General features: G+C 41.8%; 1 protein-coding gene across 5 annotated transcripts in view; it reads right to left on the reverse strand.

The window, feature by feature from the left end:
• LOC149179844 (cleavage and polyadenylation specificity factor subunit 3-II-like) overlaps nt 1–20,603 on the reverse strand; it is a 392,395-nt gene that overhangs the window by 110,093 nt on the left and 261,699 nt on the right. For all 5 annotated transcript variants that reach the window (XM_089415819.1, XM_089415818.1, XM_089415817.1 and 2 more), the window contains 2 exons: nt 9,526–9,667; nt 8,358–8,454 (listed from right to left, as the gene is read on the reverse strand). In XM_089415819.1, the coding sequence (XP_089271945.1) occupies nt 8,358–8,454; nt 9,526–9,667 (239 nt within the window). The remainder of the gene's footprint in view (nt 1–8,357; nt 8,455–9,525; nt 9,668–20,603) is intronic.

Consider the following 20,603-nt stretch of genomic DNA (forward strand, 5'->3'; position numbering starts at 1 on the left):
ATTCTGCGAGATGCAGAGGACTTCATCGGTGCGCCAAGAAACAATAAGAGGGAGTGAAAATAGCCAGATAGATATCAAGCATTAGTAGCTTAGGATGGAGAGCCTGCCAGTTTCAAGGAGGCAATTCAACATCAAGTTTGGCTAGATGCGATGGTAGAGGAATAGAACTCCATAATGGTAAACGATGTCTGGGAGGTGGTGCCAAGGCCTCAAGACAAATTAGTGGTAGGTTCAAGATGGATCTACAAGATCAAATACGCTGCAGACGACAGTGTTGAGAAATACAAGGCCAGGTTTGTGGCTAAAGGGTATGCTCAAAAAGAAGGGATTGACTATGAGGATACCTTTGCCCCGGTAGCCAGGTATACATTTATTAGGACCGTGATATCTCTTGCAGCCCAGATGGGATGGGGGATCCATCAGATGGATGTCAAAACAACATTTCTGAATGGGGTAATAAAAGAGGAGCTATAAATTGAACAACCAGAGGGCTTTGAAACTCATGAGAAGAAGTCTCATGTATGTAGATTGAAGAAAGCCTTGTATGGGCTGAAACAGGCACCGAGAGCATGGTATGGTCGAATAGATGGCTACTTGCAGAAGATGGGGTTTGTCAAGAGTGACGCGGATCTGAATCTCTACTATCTGGTTGTAGAGAACGAGCCACTAATCTTAGTATTGTATGTGGATGATCTCTTTCTGATAGGATCATCCAGACTCATTGGGGACTGCAAGAAGAATCTAGCCACAGAATTCGATATGAAGGATTTGGGATGAATGCACTACTTCCTAGGGTTGGAAGTTTGGCAGCAGAAGGGAGAAATCTTCCTTGGGCAAGGGAGGTATGCTACAGAAATCCTGAAAAGATTTGGGATGGAGGACTGTAGACCTATGGCTACGCCAATGATCACCAACTGGAAGAAGATTGATGCATTAGAAGACAAGGATGTCGATCCCACCCTATACAGGCAGCTCATAGGGTCCCTGATGTATTTGGTCAATACCAGGCTAGACATTTGCTACGCTGACAACACCCTCAATTAGTTCATGGTGGAACCGAAGAGGGTGCACTGGGCAGCAACCAAACATGTTCTTAGGTATTTATAGGGAACAATCGATTATGGACTCTTGTACACCAAGAGTAAGGATATCAGATTGAGTGGATTTACTGATGTAGATTGGGCAGGAAGTTTAGTGGATCGAAAAAGTACCTCTGGGTACTGTTTCAACATTGGATCAGGAATGACCTCTTGGTGCAGTAGGAAACAGAATTCCGTGGCTCTGAGCTCATCTGAGGCAGAATATATGGCGGCAAGCACAACTTCGTGTGAGGCCATATGGCTTAGAAAATTTCTTGTGAACCTATTCAGAAGGAATATGGAGGCGACTAGGATCATGTGCGATAATTAGAGTTGCATCAAGCTCTCTGAGAATCTAGTGTTTCATGATAGGTCGAAGCATATTGATATCCGGTGTCACTCTGTCAGGGACTGTGTCCAACGAAGAGTTGTATAGTTGAGCTACACTCCTACAGGAGAATAGGTGGCAGACATCCTCACCAAGGCCCTTGGAAGGACAAAGTTTGACTACTTCAAGGAAAAGATGGGGATGGTAAGGAACCCATTTCAGTACCAGAAATGGGAGTGATAACAGCAAGGATGAAAAAGGAGTTTCAGTGTGGATGCAGTGTTGAAAAAAAGGACCAACAGCAGCACGATGCAGAGGGAGTTGTCATATAGATGCAGAAGTGGCTTGGCAGAGCCATGGGCAGCAGTACAAGATGCAACAGTGCAGAGGATGTTGGGCAGGGAGGCTTAGAATCAGCACAGGGACCGATGCCGGATGATCAAGGTGATACTCAGTGAAGAGTATTACTAGAGTACAGTCCTCGCTAAGAGGGAGTGTTGATTTGGGGTAGCATCAAATGTGCTCTAGCCACGAAAATTGGTGGAGAGGCTAAGGCACATGAGATTTCCAATACCCAGAAAGGGTTTGGGCAAATTCTAAACAGTTTGGGAGATATTAAAATAATTAATCTTTGTAATGAAGTCCATAAGTCTAAACTTAGGGAAAATAAAATATTAATGTGAATTAATATAAAATTGTGTTAGAATGGTCCAAAAGTCATGGATCAAGCCAAATCTAATCTTAGCCATTGATTCGGGACTTAATCTCGGTTGTTGATTTGTCCACGAGAAAAGTATAAGAGGAGGCTTGATGTCACATGGAGAACACACTGAGAGAGACCAATCAGTTCAATTTCTGGAGTGGGGTTAGCTGAGAAATTGAACCAGTGGTCTGGTGAGTAGTCAGGAGGCAACAATTACGGAGCAAAGAGGCGAGATCAGCCACTTGAGATCAGCGCTGAGGCAGAAGAGGCAGACGCAGGGATTTTTAAGCAGATGCAGAGGGAGCAGAAGACTGCGCAGTCACTAGCTGGGCCTGCGTGGGTGACGTAGAGAGGCCCAGGGCTGACGCAGTCAAGCAGGGGCTGACGCAGAGGGTTTGAGAGCCATGCAGAGGTCAGCCAGGCTGACACTGGGATTAGGAGAAGTGCTGGAGAATTATTTCTCTCTGTGGGTAAGCCAGTTTCACACCCTGTTGTACTCAAGAAATTGCTAAATAATAAAATCCTCCCTTGCTGCACCGGTTTTCCCACATTAGGTTTTCTCGGGGACTGATGTCCAAAATATCTGTGTCACTGTGTTAATGCTTATGTTTGTTTCTGTATTACGGTGTGATATCTGCAGCAGTATTTATGTTAATGTTTATTGAAGTAATTTCTTAAATAACTTATTGTGGAATAAGTAGGAAAAATAAATCAGTTGCTACAATGATAGAATTTTCACACAAGAGGGGGATCCAATTAGAAGAGAATCTCATGTTTCGTAATAAGTCCAAGCATATTGAGATAAAGTATCACTACATTCGAGATACGGTGCAAAGAGGAGCAGTAAGAATTCATCACATTTCGATTGATGAACAAATAGTGCATATATTCACCAAGGCTTTGCCGGAAGGGAAGTTCTTGGTCTTTAAAGAGGAGGTCTTCAGAGAGCAGCTTGGATTGATGGATGTGACCCTCCTTAGTAAGGGTCTCGGCTGATCAAGAACACTGAGCATAGCTCTTCCCCCCTGTTGAGCTCCTAGGGTGAGGAATGGAGTAGTAAGGGCTCCTGGGGTTGAGGGAACTCTAGAAAATATGATCGGTTGTGATCCTTACCCCTGTGGTAAATCGATCTTGCCTATTCTCTCTTTGAAAGAGTGTACCCCAGTTGGCATCCTACCCACAAGTTGGGCTTGTTGGGATTGGACCTCCCCATCTGGCCAATGGGTTGAGGTGACTTGAGATAGGATGTGATCCTTACCCGACCAAGTAAGTCGATCTCGCTCAAGTCTTGGGATGCAAGTGTTCTACCACTTAACTCTTAAGGGTCTAGATGGAGGATCAGCAGACAATAGGATAGAGTGTGATCCTTAAGTTGATCTCTCCTATTGTCATTAGATGATAAGGCAAAGTGTGATCCTTAAGTCGATCTCGCATATTGTCACAGGTCAATAGGATAGAGTGTGATCCTTGCCCTTGCGGTAAGTAGATCTCACCTATTTTCCTTAGATAGAGGGTGGTAGCTTGAGCTCCCCTATGATGTCAAACTCTTCTTCTTTTAGATTCACGAGTGTTCAACAAATGAGCAGAGAGATAAGAAAATATGAGTAGAGACAACATTCGACTTGATGATGATGAGACATTTGAGATGGGGCATATGTTGCAATCAGAAATTTCTCCCTAGTTGAGATGGAGTGTTAATTTGGCAGCTCGGGGACAAATTCCCTCTTTTGGACAACCTTCCTCATCCAAAGAAGACCCTCTTTGTCGTTGGAAGAATTTAATTGGTCAAGGAAAAATATATTTTTAATGTGAAAACCCATATGTGCACAAAAGTTTAGGTCGACCTAAAGGACAAATTGGGTCTCCAAAGAAGCATATAAATACAAGTCAAGTCAACCTCATTTGGAGCATCACATCACACATCTTCTTCTTCTCTCTTTCTTGGATTGGTTTGTACAGGTTTGAAGCAGGGCAGCCACGTTCACACGTACGAAGGGATAGAGGCAATTCTGATTTTCTGTGTTGACTTTTCTGCTAGGAGAGTTTGTCTAGCCGTTAACCAAGTTTGACTTCACATTTTGACTTACAAAATTTTGATTTCTTGAGGCTGAGCTTTTCTGTGGAGAAGCCGAAGTTTTCTGGGCACTTTTGACTGTTGTTGACCATTGACATTGATCTTTGCAACCTGGAGTTTGACCGCGGAAATTTTCTCTCTTCGTTGCCCAAGTTTGACCAAGTTGTTTGGGAATATTTTAACTTCATTCTTACCAACATTTGAGGCTGCATTCTTGGGCAGTTGACCGAGCTCATTTGGAGGTTGTTTGACCATTGACTAGTGACTGGTTATGGCATTGTTGATTGTTGTTGACTATGACCAAATTTGACTTTTGGGCTCATCTCTTGGATTTTGGATGTTGGTTTATTGGAAAGTCCAAGTTGTTGACCTTTAACTCTTGGTTTGTTAAAATTGGCAACTAGGGCCAAACTCCATGTGGGCCATCTTATTAATGGTAGCTGATATTTTTCTTGGATCCCTCTCATCGAGAGGTGTAGGATTGATCCAAAGATCATCCGATTCTGATAAGTATTCATGGAGATATGAATTTATTAGTGTTATGGGACAATTCGTCAAGGTCAGCTAGCAACCAAATAAACCCCACTTGTGCTCAACGTTTTAGTATAAATAGAGGTGGCCTTCAAATTCATTTCAACACACTTGGGATCTCTTCCTCTCTACTTGTCTGTTTTAGTAGGAGGAGAGATCTTAAGGGATAATGCTGCCCTTATCTAGAGGGAGTGCCCTAGGCCCTAACGCAGCCCTATGGAGAAGCCCTACGCTTCCCTAAGGCAGCCCTGTGGAGAGGCCCTAATGCAGCCCTATGGAGAGGCCCTAATGCAGCCCTATGGAGAGGCCCTACGCTGTTCAATGGAGAGGCCCTACGCTGCCCTATGGAGAACACTGTCCTAAGGGTGGTATGGATATACCCTAGCCGCAGCAAACCTAGAAGAGAACAACGTGGAGTTAGGAGGCCGAGGAGCTGTTGAAGAGGGCTACAGCTAAGGGATAGCTTACTGTAGCAAGCCGCAGTTGTGGAGGGCTATTCTAGCCACACCTTGAAGGCCATTAGGATTGTTGTTAGAATGCCCTAACCAGTCCAGCAATGCAGCAAACAGAGAAGCCCCAAAACAGTGATTATGATACATTGAAGCAGCATGATGTTGGAAGTAGCATGATGATGATGTATTGCAGCAGCATGATGGGTACAATGATGAAGTGTATCATAGCATAATGAGGGGTAGCACAATGGTGAGGTGCAGCAGTATGATATAGCAAGTTCATGGTGCTGCAAGTATTGGGACAGCAGCATGATACTTAGTGCAGCAAGCATGTATTGGTACAGCAGAATGCAAGGGATAACAAACTAGTATTGGGACAGCAGCATGATACTTAGTGCAACAAGCATGTATTGGTACAGCAGCATGCAAGGGACAACAAACTAGTATTGGGACAGCAACATGATACTTAGTGCAGCAAGCATGTATTGGTACAGCAGCATGCAAGGGACAACAAACTAACATTGGGACAGCAACATGATACTTAATGCAGCAAGTACAGCTAGCATGCAAGGGACAGCTAGCATGCAACAACAAGCATGCTAGGGACAAGAAGCAAGCAAGCAAGGTGCAGCCAGCACATAGGTCAGTATGGCAACATGGTGCAGCAATGGCTCATGATGCAGTACAGCAATGGGTACAGTCATGATTAAGGAAGCATGATGAGATGCAACATAGTGATGATGGGTGCAGCATGGTGCAGCACAGTGAGGTGCAACATGATGACGAAATGCAACACAACGATAGGTGAAGGAGTCACCTTGGAGAATCAGTTGAAGCACCATGTCTTCAACTGATCTCATGTATCATCTTCTTAGAGATGATCTATGCTCTTATCTAGATAAGTCAAAGTGTTGATTTCTGTTGTAAATGTACTATCTCTCTCTCTCTATGTTGAACTATTGAATAACATATAAGAAGAATTGATCAAGGGTTTCCCCACATTGGGGTTTGTTCCTGGCTAGCGCCACATCTTGTATCCTCTTGTCTTGGCTTGTCTTCTACGATTTATATTTATATTCTATCTGCAGTTTACTTTAACGCTGATGTGATTGCTAATCTGGAAAAGATATTGAGCTAACTGTGAAAATTGAAATAAATTGCTCTAGCATAGAACATATCTAAAATTAACATGGTTGCTGAATTGGATCATTGTAATCTCTTGGTTGAACATTTTTGACAATCTAATAAGAAGAAGAATTTGAAAGGGTTTTACCCCTTGTGGGGTTTTTCCCTGGTCTTTGACCAAATCTTGTGTCTCCTATTTCTCTTGATTGTCTTCTATTGTGCATTGTATTTACTATTCTATATACAATTGCTATTTGTTACTAGACGATTGAAATTGATTGCTAATTGAAGAAAATAATTTGGATAAAGTGATTGTAACAACATAGAATAATGGAAAATTAACAAGAAAAGCAAAAGAAAAATTGAAGTGTAAAAGATACTCAGGACTTACAAATTAGCACATGGGCAAAAGCCAAGCATGTGCTCTACCTCACTCATATGGCCATCACCTAGTTCCTGGTCCAATGTTTCCCTATTTCCTAGAGGACAAGGAACCCTTGCACGTCCCAACCCCTTATGGGCGATGAAATACCCAATATTTAAGGGGGTAATAACCAATATACATCACACAAAGAAAGCTCTAATTCCTTGAGCTACAAGCAGTAATACAAAGACAAATCAAGAAAATGTAAAAGGCATTTAGAGGGGTGGAAAAACAAAGGTCGAGGCAACTCATGCATCCACAATTGCTCCCTCCTCACTTCCATACACCTAGGATGAGGTGTTCCATCGTAGTCGGTCCCTTTGACCATGGCACTTGGCCATGAAATCTTTCCCTCTCCATTCCATCATTATTCACATGGAACCTATCGATTGAAGGGTGGACCAAGGACATGTCACTTGCCCTTGGACATTGAGAACACTTAATAGGATCGTCTATTAACCACTCCTAGCTAGGGAAGTAACACCATTACGTGACTAAGGCCCCAATTTTGGAAGAGAAGCCTTATATGAAGTGTTAATTTTCCCATTTCTTTCAAGCTTGGTTCACTCAAATGCAATGATGATTAGATGTGCCTCATGGTGAAAGTTGTAGCACTGGGTATTGTGTGTAACTGACAGGTGATTCCATCTACAGGTCTAGGCAACTTAACTAGGGTCTAGGTCCTCCAGAGGGACATATTGACACACACAAATGATGCGTTGAAAGCCATGGGACTCTGGATAGTTGTAGAGCATCATTTATATCCATGGACACTTCCTGTTATATCTATGCGGACTTCCTGTTGATCTTCAGTGACAAGGACTTCTACCAAAAGATGTCGCTTCTCATGCTTTTGGTTATGCAAGGCTGGACTGTATCGTGAACAAGCCCATGAAAAAGATGTTAGGATCTAGATTTAGATGATTTGATTGTAGAGCATAGTATGATTACTTTTGGAATTTGAAGGCCATTTTGAGGCTTAATGATTATGTATTTGGTTCAGATATGTAAAGCTGTCAGTGCTATTTTGTTATATTTAACTTTACATGCTATATACATGAGAAAACTTTCAATATTTTATGTTTAATGATTTGAACTGTTTTGGCTGACCAGTTTTGTTTCCAGTTTATTTCTGGTTCCAGTTCCAATTCTGATAACATTGGAATGGAATAAATGAATGCAGTTAGGCAATGTCAAAAATACAAGTAGGAAACACCAGAGAAAAAGGTGTTACAAACAAAAATAGATGCCCAATGTCGACTACCAGAAGATTTTCCTTTTGGAAAATATTATATTTCAATACTAAACAACAAGGAATAGATCAAGAATTATATATCATAGAACCAAATTGTGAGCATCTAGGGTACCCCTCCCTACATAGGCAAAGAGAGTTAGCATGTGTAAACTTTCAGCTTCTCTCTGCTTCCCATTGCCACATGCAGTTCTAGGAATACCATGAATTTTAAATCAACCACACATCAAAAGATAAATATGACAATATCCAAAATAGGTAAATGCTATAGTTTTAACTCTATTTAAGGCTTGACTCAAATTGCTTCCTTCCAAACTAAATAAAATAAACTAATTATAGACCACATTATCTCTAGCCAATAAACATGGTTCACAGAAGTCATACAGAACCTGACAACGAACTTCAATATATGTCTTTTTGTCCAACTTCACCCTTGTTGCTTTGCCAGACATCAGCTTATGCCCAACAGTTCCAGCTACACAATACCTACACATAAAAAATGTCAACCACCATAATTGAACTTCACCATTTAATTTTTTTTATGGCTAATAAGTTTCCCTTCCAGTTTCAAAATAATGAAACCATACAAGACCTCTCTGAGACAAACTACAAATCAACAGAAATCTGATACGCGTTGAGTTCCAATCAACTTATGCAGGAATAATGATAGCATAATAGAAACTTCTCTGCTTTACAGTAACATTTACCCTGATGGGCTTCAATAATTTTTTATCTGCAGTGGACATTACCCTGCAAATACAACTCGGAAGTTTGAGCCTACTAATAAAATAGCAGTTCTTTTCCTTAGAGAAATCAATCCACACACTTATGGATATCTCCCTTAACCATTGGCATTACTCTGATTTCATAGTAATAACTTCCCCACAAGAATAGTTAAACCACATACTATTGTATCCAACTAAAAAGAAATTCAATCTAATAACCCATACCAAAATTTGTTAGAAATTTTACAAACATTTATGAGTAAAATAATCAGAGATTGTACACTTGGACATTTATATAGGAATCGAGGATGGATTCTAAAATCAAGAGCAAGTTTCCATGGCATATATACAACCAGGAAGACCAAAAGAAAAATGTAATGGCTGCAGAGGGTGGAATCCACTTTTCAGATAGATATCAATTCCAATCAAAGGCACTGTACGTGTTCTTTATCAAAGGCCTAAAAAGGAACACTTTTTGCTCGAAACTGAATTTGGTTACAATTATAAAAGTAATATAAACTTTATTTCCCCGTAACTTTTGACATTGACATTAGAATGTTGTGGCACATTTCTATGGAAACTGGGATGAGCTTAGATAAATTTACTGGAAGAAAAAATATCTTTTACAGGATCCATATAATTATCAAATTTGTATACTCTTCATGTATAACGGATGACAGATCAAACATCAGTCTAATAGTGTTGTATGAAGATGCGCATATATAAATATGGAGCAAAAACCATAAATTCCCATTAAAGTTCAACACAAACCAAATAAGTTTATGGAATTTATAATAATCAAATCAAGAATTATTAGGATAAAGAGAGGTACCCAGGTAAGGTGACTAGATTCTTCTCTGATGGTGCCCATTCTTTGAAAACATCTAAAGAAAGCCCACCACTGATCATTCCAGGTGTCGCAAAAAGCACACATGGCCCAGGTGCATGTATTAGAGAACGATCAAAGTTTGAAACTACACAATCATCCAAAAGAACGTTTAGTACATGGGCCAAGTCCTTCCAAGAAATAAAATATTTGTTATTTGCATGACACAGACTCCATCTCAGAAGCACGAAAGTTAATACATGAACTAAACTGTATCAGAAAATCTTATAACAGTGTCGATTCTTTTTTCGCCGACATCAACGTACTCAATCATAAGGGCAGTTAAGACATGAAAAGAAAGTTTCAGGCTATGTAAATTATTTAAAAACCAAAATTCGCCGACATCAACGTACTCAATCATAAGGGCAGTTAAGACATGAAAAGAAAGTTTCAGGCTATGTAAATTATTTAAAAACCAAAATTGAAAAAATTAGCTAATATCATGATTTATTAATGAAGAAACTTATCGCGAGATGAAAATGTTGGAAAAAATTATGAAAAATTAGTCAAAAAGATGAAGATATCATATGAGGATAAATTTACATATCAAGAATGTTATCTACATGATGAACTTGTGGAACAGGATTAGGCAACTTGGGACCCGGTTAATAAGTGAGCGCACTCTAGAGTGTGTTTTCCCACTTGGCCAATTATTTTCGCTCTTTAGAGATAAATAATTAGTTGAGGTTTTTCACTCAATACCTCCAAAGTTGGAGTGTGGCTTAATAATTGGGCCTTGAGTCTGTCCTAATGGCTAGGGTCACTGTATATTACCATGCTAGGTCATATCCAGAGTCTCACAGAATTTGATTAATTTTTTCTAGGATTTTTTTATTCATTAAAATTTCCCGCAGGACGAGATTTTAATTAATTTCCTATGTAATGTTGTAAATAAGAGGCACTAGGATATGTTGGTGGCATGTGGATGCTTGAAATTCATGCTCAAAACACCAACATTTTCCTAGACCATCTTTGGGGGTCAAAAAATGACTATTCCCACTTGAAAATCCACTTTCTCTAATGTGAGTAGCAAAAAGGACAGGAAAATACAAAAAATTAATAAGGAGTGGGCACATTTATTATGTTTTCCATGTCAAAAAAGACAAGCAAAATGACATGGAAAATAAGAGTTAAGGAGCAATTCAAAGATGACTTCGCAGCCACCTTGGAAGAATCGGTCACAAGCCTTAATTAGGCCAAGTTAACTGCTCATTGTGAGGTTGAGTTAGCTGACATCAGTAGCTCAAGTTCCTCTTTAGATTGCCATGGTTTTGGAAGGACAATTAGCCTTTGATTACTTTAGTTTTTAGTGGACTGTGTCTCCACCTCTATCTCCATTTGTCTCACCTATTGGTTCCTAGTTCACACAGCCATACACTGGCAGACTAGACCAACTTCCACGCCAGTCAAGGGACGGTCCATGCAGCAATCAAAGGATCACTTGTGTTAGCACCTCAGTTCAGTCCAGATTTGAGAGGGAAATGCTCCCCTCTACTCCATTTCATCTTCACACATGGCAGCAACAAGAAGGCATGCAGATCTTCCAAGAGAAACTCACTCCAACAATCAAGGGAACTCGCAGGCCAGCAAGCAGAGCTTGATCGCCACCACCAGCACTTTACCATCAGTCCTTATGCCACTTGGAGAAGTCGACTTTGCTTTGGGCTTATTATGCTCAATTTTTTGATAATTTGATATCAATAAAGAAAAAAGACTTGGAGGTCAAGGAATGGTGTCATTGGGCTGACTATGGTGGAGGTAACCTTGTATTATTATGTTCTTTGATTGTATTGCTCTCGTCTTGTATGCATAGGCCCTTGAAGGGACAGTATTGTCTTAGGGAGAGAGTAGTAAGTATTTGCTATTACTCTTGTAAATTTTGCAAGCTAGATTTAGATTGTTATGTGTACTTGTTAATAGCACATTTCAAATCATTTCTTTTGCAAAAATCACACCTATTTTGCTAACAATTTGTGGACAAGGTTTTGTAGTTTTGGTTACAGGTTATTCTCTAGCTTGAAGCTAGCCAAATCCTTAGTTGAATCAACCACCTTCAAGACACCAAGGAGGGCTTTATCTCACCCATCCAAACATCTCCAAAGGGTTGCCAAATATCAATTGAAAATGGGACTTTGAAAGGGCTTCATAGCTAACCAAGATTTGTGTTCTTTCGCTCAATTCAATTCCAAAATCTTTTGTCACCTTTCTTGGGCAATTTCAATGTTTTATCTAGCTTAAAGGCTGATATATCTACTGTTGTCCAAACAGCAGTATATTTATTAAGAAAATCCATAGAAACTTGGCTTTATCTTGGTCAAAGAGTATAGAAATTGAACTTTTTTTGACTTCGAATTTTTTCTTGTTATATGGTAGTGACTTTAGGCATTTTTAGTCTACTTTTGAGCACCTACTAACTTTGTTTTCTTGCTGATTTATAACAGACTTTAGAAGGAGCAAGAGTGCTGGTCGGTTTGCTAACTTGGAGGGATTGGAGCATTCAAAAACACTTTGAAACCTGTAATATTCCTAAGTGGAAATTAACAGTAAATATCAAAGCAATGCACGAGGAACAGCAAAATAAATTGAACACAATTCAGTACAAGATAAATGCCAACGAAGTGTTCTGAGCCATTTTATTAATATTTGGGAACTGAGTACAAAGCATAGGTGCTTGCTATGTAATCTACGCAAAACCTAGAAGAAATATCTCGGACCTGTTGTCGCGCAAAGTGTCTAGGCACCGCGACAACGCTCAGAGTAAGGGCTGTCACTCTTAATCCTTACTCACTCCGTTTAAACTCTCTCCTAGGCAAGTCAAGGAGGGTAGTCCCTAAGGTAAATGGATGAAAAAGCTTGTGGATCACAGCCTCTAGGAGATTTTAATGATGGACAACTTGATGAATCTAAATAATTAAATCAGATTGATAGATTAAACACCAACGTAAACAAGACACGACCACAAGATAAAAACAATTATAGACCAGTGCCTTCGAAATTTGAATTAACTCTGAATAAAACAAGCTATCCAGAAATATTTTCAATATGTGACAAAAAGTGACAATCATAAATAATCCACGAAAATGCCCAACACTGTCACATGCAAAAGATTCCAGATTTAAAATTATTTTCGCTGACTGCCCAAATCTAGATTTAATAAATTTTCTTCAACATGCCAAATATGATTAAAAATGTTTATCGCACCTTGACCATAGGAAAATCATAAAAATTGCATTTAATGAACAAATGACACTAAGGAACTTTAGGTTAAAACTTTTTAATGGGCCACAGGCACATTAAAATTTCTAAAGTTTAAGCAAATAAACCTCTTAATTTTATTTATTCTCAGTCACAAAATCCTTTTTAGATTTTCTTAATCTTTTAAAAACTTTTAATGTTTTAAAATGTTTTTTGGATTTTTAAAACTTTTTTAATGTTTTTTGAATTTTAGAAATTTTTAGATTATTAATTTTAGAATTTTTTATCAAAGTCAAAATAAAACAAAAATAAAATCTAAATGAAACCAAAATCGAATTTTTATTATTATTTTTTTTTAAATGCTACCTATCTAGCCCTAAGTCAAACAATATACAAACCTAACTTAAATCATGTACCTAATAAAAAATAAATTGAAACGTTGATTGATTGGAGTGCAGGTTCACGGGAGGAGAAGTGACAGCGGAGGGAGACGAGGGTTCGATGGAGCTGGCTGCGTGGAGATGGAGGATACGCAGAAATGGTAGAGAGGCAAATTTCGAAGGCAGCGAGGGAGGGACGGATGAATGGATCTGCATGTGAGGAGACTGCGTGAGATGGACAGGCAACATCGAGATGGAGGATACGCTGAGAGAGTTGCGGATCCGAGGGTTTTTCTTGCAGGTGATGAAGAGCAACGGATCAAGTAGCGGATTTGTTAATCGAAGGTTTAGCTGAGGTATGCTAGAAGGGAGAATCGATTGTAGGTGTTGCATGAGGAGGGTGGATACAACTGCGCGGATCTGAGCAATGGGCAAGGTCAAAATGCAGTAGAGGTGAGGGCAACCACGGATAAGGACGTAGGGTATGCAGAGAAGGAGGATTGCAGCATTAGATAGGTGAAGCGATGGCAGGGGTTAGGAATAGCCGAATCGAGGGTTTTTTAATTGAGAAATAATGCAGCAGAAAGGAATCGCACGATGAAGTTGCGTGGAGGTGATTTGATGCAGCTTAGCGAAGATGGAAGGATGGAAGTGTTTAGTGAATCGGATGAGGAAAGGGTTCGATGGTGAGGAAGAAAGACAGCAAGGGTTTGAGGCTCTGGAGAGAACCAAAAATAGAGGGTTTCTAAAAAAAATAAAAACACTTTACAGCGAACTCAGAAACCCCAAACTCAGACAGGTGGCCAGAAACCCCTTAAAATTTACCAGAACTCCTTTAAGAAATTTTCCAAAAATTTAAAAAAAATCTTGAATCAGCTTGCTTCAGATTTGATCCTGAAACCGAAATTTCCAGATCTGATTTTAAATTTAAATCCTTGCAAAAAATGATGTTGATGGACCTCCAGAGATCCAGATCTTACCCTCCAGGGCCTAGATCTGGACTCTGCATAGCTTTCAGCTTCAGATCTGCAGCTGCAATACAACAAAAAAGACCCAAACGATATATACAATGACCCAGAAAACACCCAAGTCAGAAAACTGAAATTTTACAGATCTATGTACATAAATGGCAGATCTATCAGATCTAGGGAGTGTGAGTCCGCCTCCGCTCCCAGATTTAATGATCTGAGGCTCTCAATAGCCTGATCTAATAATTTAGCACAGAAAAATTAAAATTTTTTGAATTTTAGAGGAGGCACTAAGCTCAAAACCCTTCATGCATCACCCAAAAAAAAATGTCTTATGATAAGCCCGGGATCAAATTCAAACTGGGCTCTTTAGAAAACACGGATCGAGAGTTGGTTGGTTCAGCCGAGAACTTCCCCAAACACCCAATAATCTAATAATCAAGGATTTTTCTGCAAAACTCAATTTAGCTGTCAATCATAGAGCGAGAGAACAATAATAAAATTCAGACCTAATAGAGATACCTGCTATTATATTCAAACTTAAATTATCATTTAAACCCCAGCCACTGGGCAAGATACCTGTACTCAAATCGCTCTTCAGAAGCTATTATTAATGGCAAAAAAGAAATTACGCACCAAAATAATACATCTTACAGCATTTCCATGAAGAGTAACACCAATAGAAATTTAACCCCAAAGTCTTTCTTTATTGCTCATAAAAAAGATTACAAGAGAGAGCTTCTCGCTTAGTACACAATCAAAAGACTGACAAATGACCTCCTATTTAAAGATAAATCCTCCAACGGCTAGTTCGAGTGATCCTTGTCAAAGTGATCTCGACCGTTGATGAGGATCAAAATTTCTTTTAATCTCATCCGTCGAAATTTTAAATATTGAGGAAATTTCAAATTTTTCAATTAAATGCATTTTAATAAATTCAAAAATTAAAATTTTGCATTTATTTCCTCAAAATTTTGACTTTGACTTAACCCCAAGGACCCAAGGCATAAAATTTAGCAAAATAATCAATTAACCTTAGTCCCTGGACCTGTTAAGATTTAATTTTTTAAAAGATCCACGAATTTTACCTCTGGAAAACTTAAATTTACCTAGGACCTAGGACCTATGAGGGGATAAATTATTTTTCTAACCCTCAAGACACTTTACATCATGATTTTTTAACATTTTTTACATCTCAAGGGAGAAAAACCCATTTAAAAACAACCCTCACAGACTACCCAGTTCTGCGACACAAATATAATCTAGCAGATCAAGCAATTTCTGTAATATCCCTTATCAGAAATATACCTCAAACACAAGTAAACTCCAACCAGAGATGGACTGGGAGGGCATTTACTAGATATGTTGCCTCTAAAAAGAGGATGAGATCCGGAGGCTACCTGGCCCTTTCCAAACTTTGTCTAAGAGTATAATAGAAACACACACAAGTGGTATGATAGCCGAAAATGCTCAAGGAGATACAAATAACAGTGATACGATATATATCAAATAAACCATAAGCAGATACACAAGAAATGCAGAGAGAACGCTAAGCCATTTTATTATACTGAGTAATAAAATGAGTACAGGAGGTGATCAGGAAGATGGCACCTCTACTTGCACTGGGCAAGTGAAGAAATACACTCAAAATAGCGAAGGAATGGCCCCTCTCTGATCTGCGTCCAAACTGCTGGGAAACTGCTATGTTGCTGCTGCTGCTAGAAATCAAGTGAGGATTTGGGGTTGCTCCCCTCCTCAGAAAAGGCTGAAACTCTGGAATCAGACTCTACTTAAGAAACCCAGAAAAACCCAGAAAGCTCTCATGGAATGGCCGACCCCCGAAAATCACCCCCTTGGGGTTCTGCGCAGTTCCTCACTGCTCTGCCCTGCCACTGAATAAGATACTCCAAAAACCTGCCTGAAACCCCTGCCAAAACTCCTCAATATGCAAGGGCTAATCCCCTGCTCTATCTCTCAGCACCAAACCTCCTGCAACCCTCAACCCAGAACTGCGTCCCTCTCACAGTACTACGCAATCCTTCAGAACTGCGTCCCTCTCCTAGTGTTGCGCAGTCCTCCAAAACGCTGCAACTACTGCTGCAAAAAGACTGATGTAACTACTACTGAAATGCCAATGAGAATACCTTGCCCGAGCAGGCACTCGAAGTCCCCCAGGGCTAAGGGTGAGATCTCCGAACAGAGACACTCAATGCACTAAACAGTGTTGCAGACTAGCTAAACAGCCAGCGTGCTCCAAGTCGAAATGACTATCACAAATGCTCATCACCCCATGATCAAAATGAGGGGATTCCTCTCTCTTTTATAGCTTCTGCCTCTCTCAATCCCAATGCTCAACTTCTCCTGCGTGATTCCCCTTTTGCCACGTGTTCCTCCCCTCCTGCGCAGTCCCTCCATGTGTCTGCGTGGGCTCCATTTCTGCGTCCCCCTTTTGGCCCCCATGGCTCTCCCTTTAAGTCACAACAATGTGCTACTAGGAAGTGACTTTTATTCTAAAAGTGACTTATGTCCCCCTTTCTCACTTTTTTTATTTACAAAATAACTATAGAAGGCAAAATTTGGCAAAATCGAATATTCCAATTAGCTGGGGCTAAGTACAAATATTATAGTCTCCCCCGGCAAAATGTTGCTTGTCCTCAAGCAACTGAAGTGATGGATGCTGTAAGATCTTCTCATTCTCCCAAGTGGCATCCTCATCCGGCAAATTCTTCCACCTCACCAAGAATTCCTGGACCGTCCTGCTCCACAGCTGCCTCTCCCTGGTATCAATGATAGCCTCCGGCTGCAATACCAAATGCCCCTCATCATCCATAGGTGGTAGCTCATCTGTCACTGTTACCTGCTGCCCCAATGCCTTTTTCAGGCATGATACATGAAAAATGTTATGAATCTTGTTGCCTTGGGGCAGCTCCAACTCATATGCAACCTGTCCAATCCTGCGTATCACCCTGTATGGCCCATAAAAGCGGGGCTTGAGCTTTTCAGCCCCCTTCTGCTTCAGTGACGACTGTCGGTATGGCTATAATCGTAGGTAGACCATGTCCCCCACCTCGAACTGCCTCTCTACCCGACCCTTGTCGGCATACAGCTTCTGTTGGTTTTGCGCTTGTAGCCATGTTATCCTTGGGAGCTCGGAGGATATCTTGACTCTCTTGGATCCAAATCTTGGCTCTAGGAGCCCTGCTGTCACCAAACATCACGTCAACAAAAGATAAAGTATGATACCCATATAAGGCATAGAATGGTGACATACCAATGGATATGTGATGTGAAGCATTGTAGCAATACTCCCCCAGATGCAGCCACTTCAGCCATGCTCGTTGTTGCCCATTGACATAGTTACGCAAGTAGCCCTCCAGCCACTTGTTAACTATCTTTGTCTGCCCATCCACCTGTGGGTGATAACTGGTACTCGGAGTCAATTCCGTCCCCACCAACCGGAAAAAGCTCCTGCCAAAACCCGCCCATGAAACGGCTGTCCCTGTCACTGACGATGGTCTTAGGAAGACCATGTAGCCTGAAGATCTCCCTGAAGAACAGCTCGGCCACCTGTGCTGCTGTGTAATGTGCGGATATGGCAAAGAAATGCGCATACTTTGTCAGTCGATCAACGACGACAAAGATACAATTCTTGCCTTGTACTGTGGGCAATCCTGTGATGAAGTCCATCGAAATGCCCTCCCATTCCCCCTCCAGAATGGGTAGCGGTTGCAATAAACCCGCGGGATGGCTCATCTCTCCCTTGTTCCGCTGGCAAACATCGCACTCCCTAATATGCCGGAGTACGTCCTCCTTGAGGCCCTTCCAAGAGAACCTCTCTCTAATGGCCCTGTAGGTTTTGGTAAACCCCTGATGGCATGCCAATGGTGAATCATGTGACGCCTGGAGTATCTTCTTCTTGAGTTGAGACCCCTCAGTCAAGAAGATCCAATCCCTGTAATAGATGATCTCATCGATCACCCTGAACCTGTCATCTGCCACCTGCCCGTCCAGAACCTCACATGCAAACCTGTCCTTGGAGTACTCTACTAACAGTCGAGCCCTCCAGTCTGTATCCAAGCTCATAAGAGACAACGTGGCTGGTCTACGTGAAAGGGCATCTGCTACCACGTTGTTCTTACCCTTGACATACTCAATGTCAAAGTCATATGCTTGGATCTTACTGATCCACTTCTGTTGCCCCTCCTGCAACTACTTCTGTTCCAAAAAGAACTTGAGGCTGTTGTGATCAGTCCTCACCTTGAACCTGTTCCCCACCAAATACTGCCAGTACTTAGCCAATGCATGCATGATGGCCAGCATCTCCTTGTCGTATATAGAATACAACATCTCGTGCAGAAGGAGCTTCCGGCTCTCAAAAGCTATAGGGTGACCTCCCTGCATCAATACTGCGTCGATCCCCTCTCCCGACGCATCACACTCCAAAACAAATGGCTACGTAAAATCTGGCAATGCAAACACTGGACACCTGCTCATAACCTCCTTGAGCCTGTCAAAGGCTCACTGCACTGTATCCGACCAACTAAATGCCCCCTTCCTCGTCAAATCTGTTAGGGGTGCAACAAGCTGTGAGAAACCTTTGACGAACTTCCGGTAGTAAGTACAAATGCCAATGAATCCTCGAAGTTCCATCACGTTTCTCGGCTCCGACCAATCTCTGATGGCCCTAATCTTCTCCTCGTGGACCCTCACTCTGTCCACTCCAATGATGTGTCCCAAGTATAACATCTCCGTCAACCCGAACTCACATTTGGAGAACTTGGCATAGAACTGCTGCTCCTCTAAGATGCATAATACTGTCTCAATATGCGGGAGATGCTCCTCCCACGTCCTGCTGTAAATGAGTATATCATCAAAGAACACCAACACAAACTTCCTCAAGTGACTACGGAAGATGTGATTCATGCAAGACTGGAATGTAGCTGGGGCATTGGTTAGCCTGAAGGGCATCACCAAAAACTCAAAGTGCCCATAGTGACATCTAAAGGCGGTCTTGGGAATGTCCTGCTCCCTCACGCAAATCTGATAATACCTTGATCTCAAATCAATCTTTGAGAAGAACCGTGCTCCTCTCAACTCATCCATCAACTCATCGATCCTGGGTATGGGGTACCTGTTCTTCAGTGTCCTCTTGTTCAGGGCCCTGTAGTCAATGCACATCCTCAATGTACCGTCCTTCTTCTTCACCAACACCACAGAAGAAGCAAAAGGACTCGTGCTCAGTCGGATGTGCCCAAGAGCTAGCAACTCCTGAATGGCCCACTCTATCTCGTCCCAATAGGCCTTGGGATGCCTATAGGGGGTAGTAATCTACTAATCACTACCTGTATGCCTTGCTCAAGCTCAATAGTGTGCTCAAACCCCCAGTCCGGTGGTTGACCCGACGGAATATCCCCAAATACTATGGCATACCGGTCAAGGATGGACTGTATCTCCGGGTGCACTGTCTGCCCTGTAGTCCCTCCCTCCGATGCACGCAACTCTACTGCCCACTCTATGTCTCCCTTCCGAAAGACTGCCTCCATCCGATGAGCCGAAACAGTCTGAGGAGGATACGTATGTTGTCCCCGTATCTTCTCATGCCTTCCTGTCTTCTCATCATCCCACTCCATCTCTAGGGTCTTCCAATCCGTCGTGACCTTCCCCAGAGTGATGAGCCATTGAACACCCAGTATCATGTTGGTGTCCGGAATATCGACCATGAAAAAGTGGTCAGTCAATGTGTAGGTGCCCATCGTCACTGAAAGCTCTGGAACATATCGAGCTCCTGGGACCAAGACTGAAAACCCATCAAAGCTCTCTGTCTGTATGCCTCTCCGCTCAACCATCTGTGCATCGATGAAGTTGTGGGTCGCCCCACTGTCAACCAAAACTGACACTCGCTGGCCACGTACCATCCCTCGTACGCGTAGCGTCAGATACTTGGGAACTCCTCGCAATGCGACAAGGGCCCCTCCGGTGGGTGCAAAAGATGCACCACCTGCTGCTGGCAGTGGAGGTGGCAAAGGTCCTTGTCCATCATGGCTATCTCCTACCTCCACACCATCCTCGTCATCCTCTTCTCCACTGCTTTCGAAGAAAACCTCAATGAAATGCGCCTTGCCAGTAGCACATCTATGTCCTGGTGCCCATGGCTCCTGACATGTGAAGCACAACCGCTTCTTCTTCGGCTCCCTCTTGACATCATTGTCAATCTGCACTCGTCCTGGATTCCCCTTTGGAGGTGGAATCCTCTCATCCTCCCCCTTAGACTGGAAAGTCTGTCTCTGGAGGTAAGGTGTCCGAGTCCTAGGTAAGACATCCTGTAAGTCCCGAGTCCTGCTGATAGCATCCTGAAGGGTGGTCGGTCTAGCGGATCTGACTAGACCCCGAAGCGGCTCTGCTAACCCCTCAACATACATATAGATCCTCCGTGTTGTGGATAGATCTGGCACCATCACTGAGACCCTCAAGAAATCTACAA

The sequence above is a fragment of the Pinus tabuliformis genome, chromosome 3_2, assembly GCF_031772625.1.
Source record: "Pinus tabuliformis cultivar Carrire ecotype Pingquan chromosome 3_2, CPIR1, whole genome shotgun sequence".
In the NCBI taxonomy this organism is placed as follows: Eukaryota; Viridiplantae; Streptophyta; class Pinopsida; order Pinales; family Pinaceae; genus Pinus; species Pinus tabuliformis.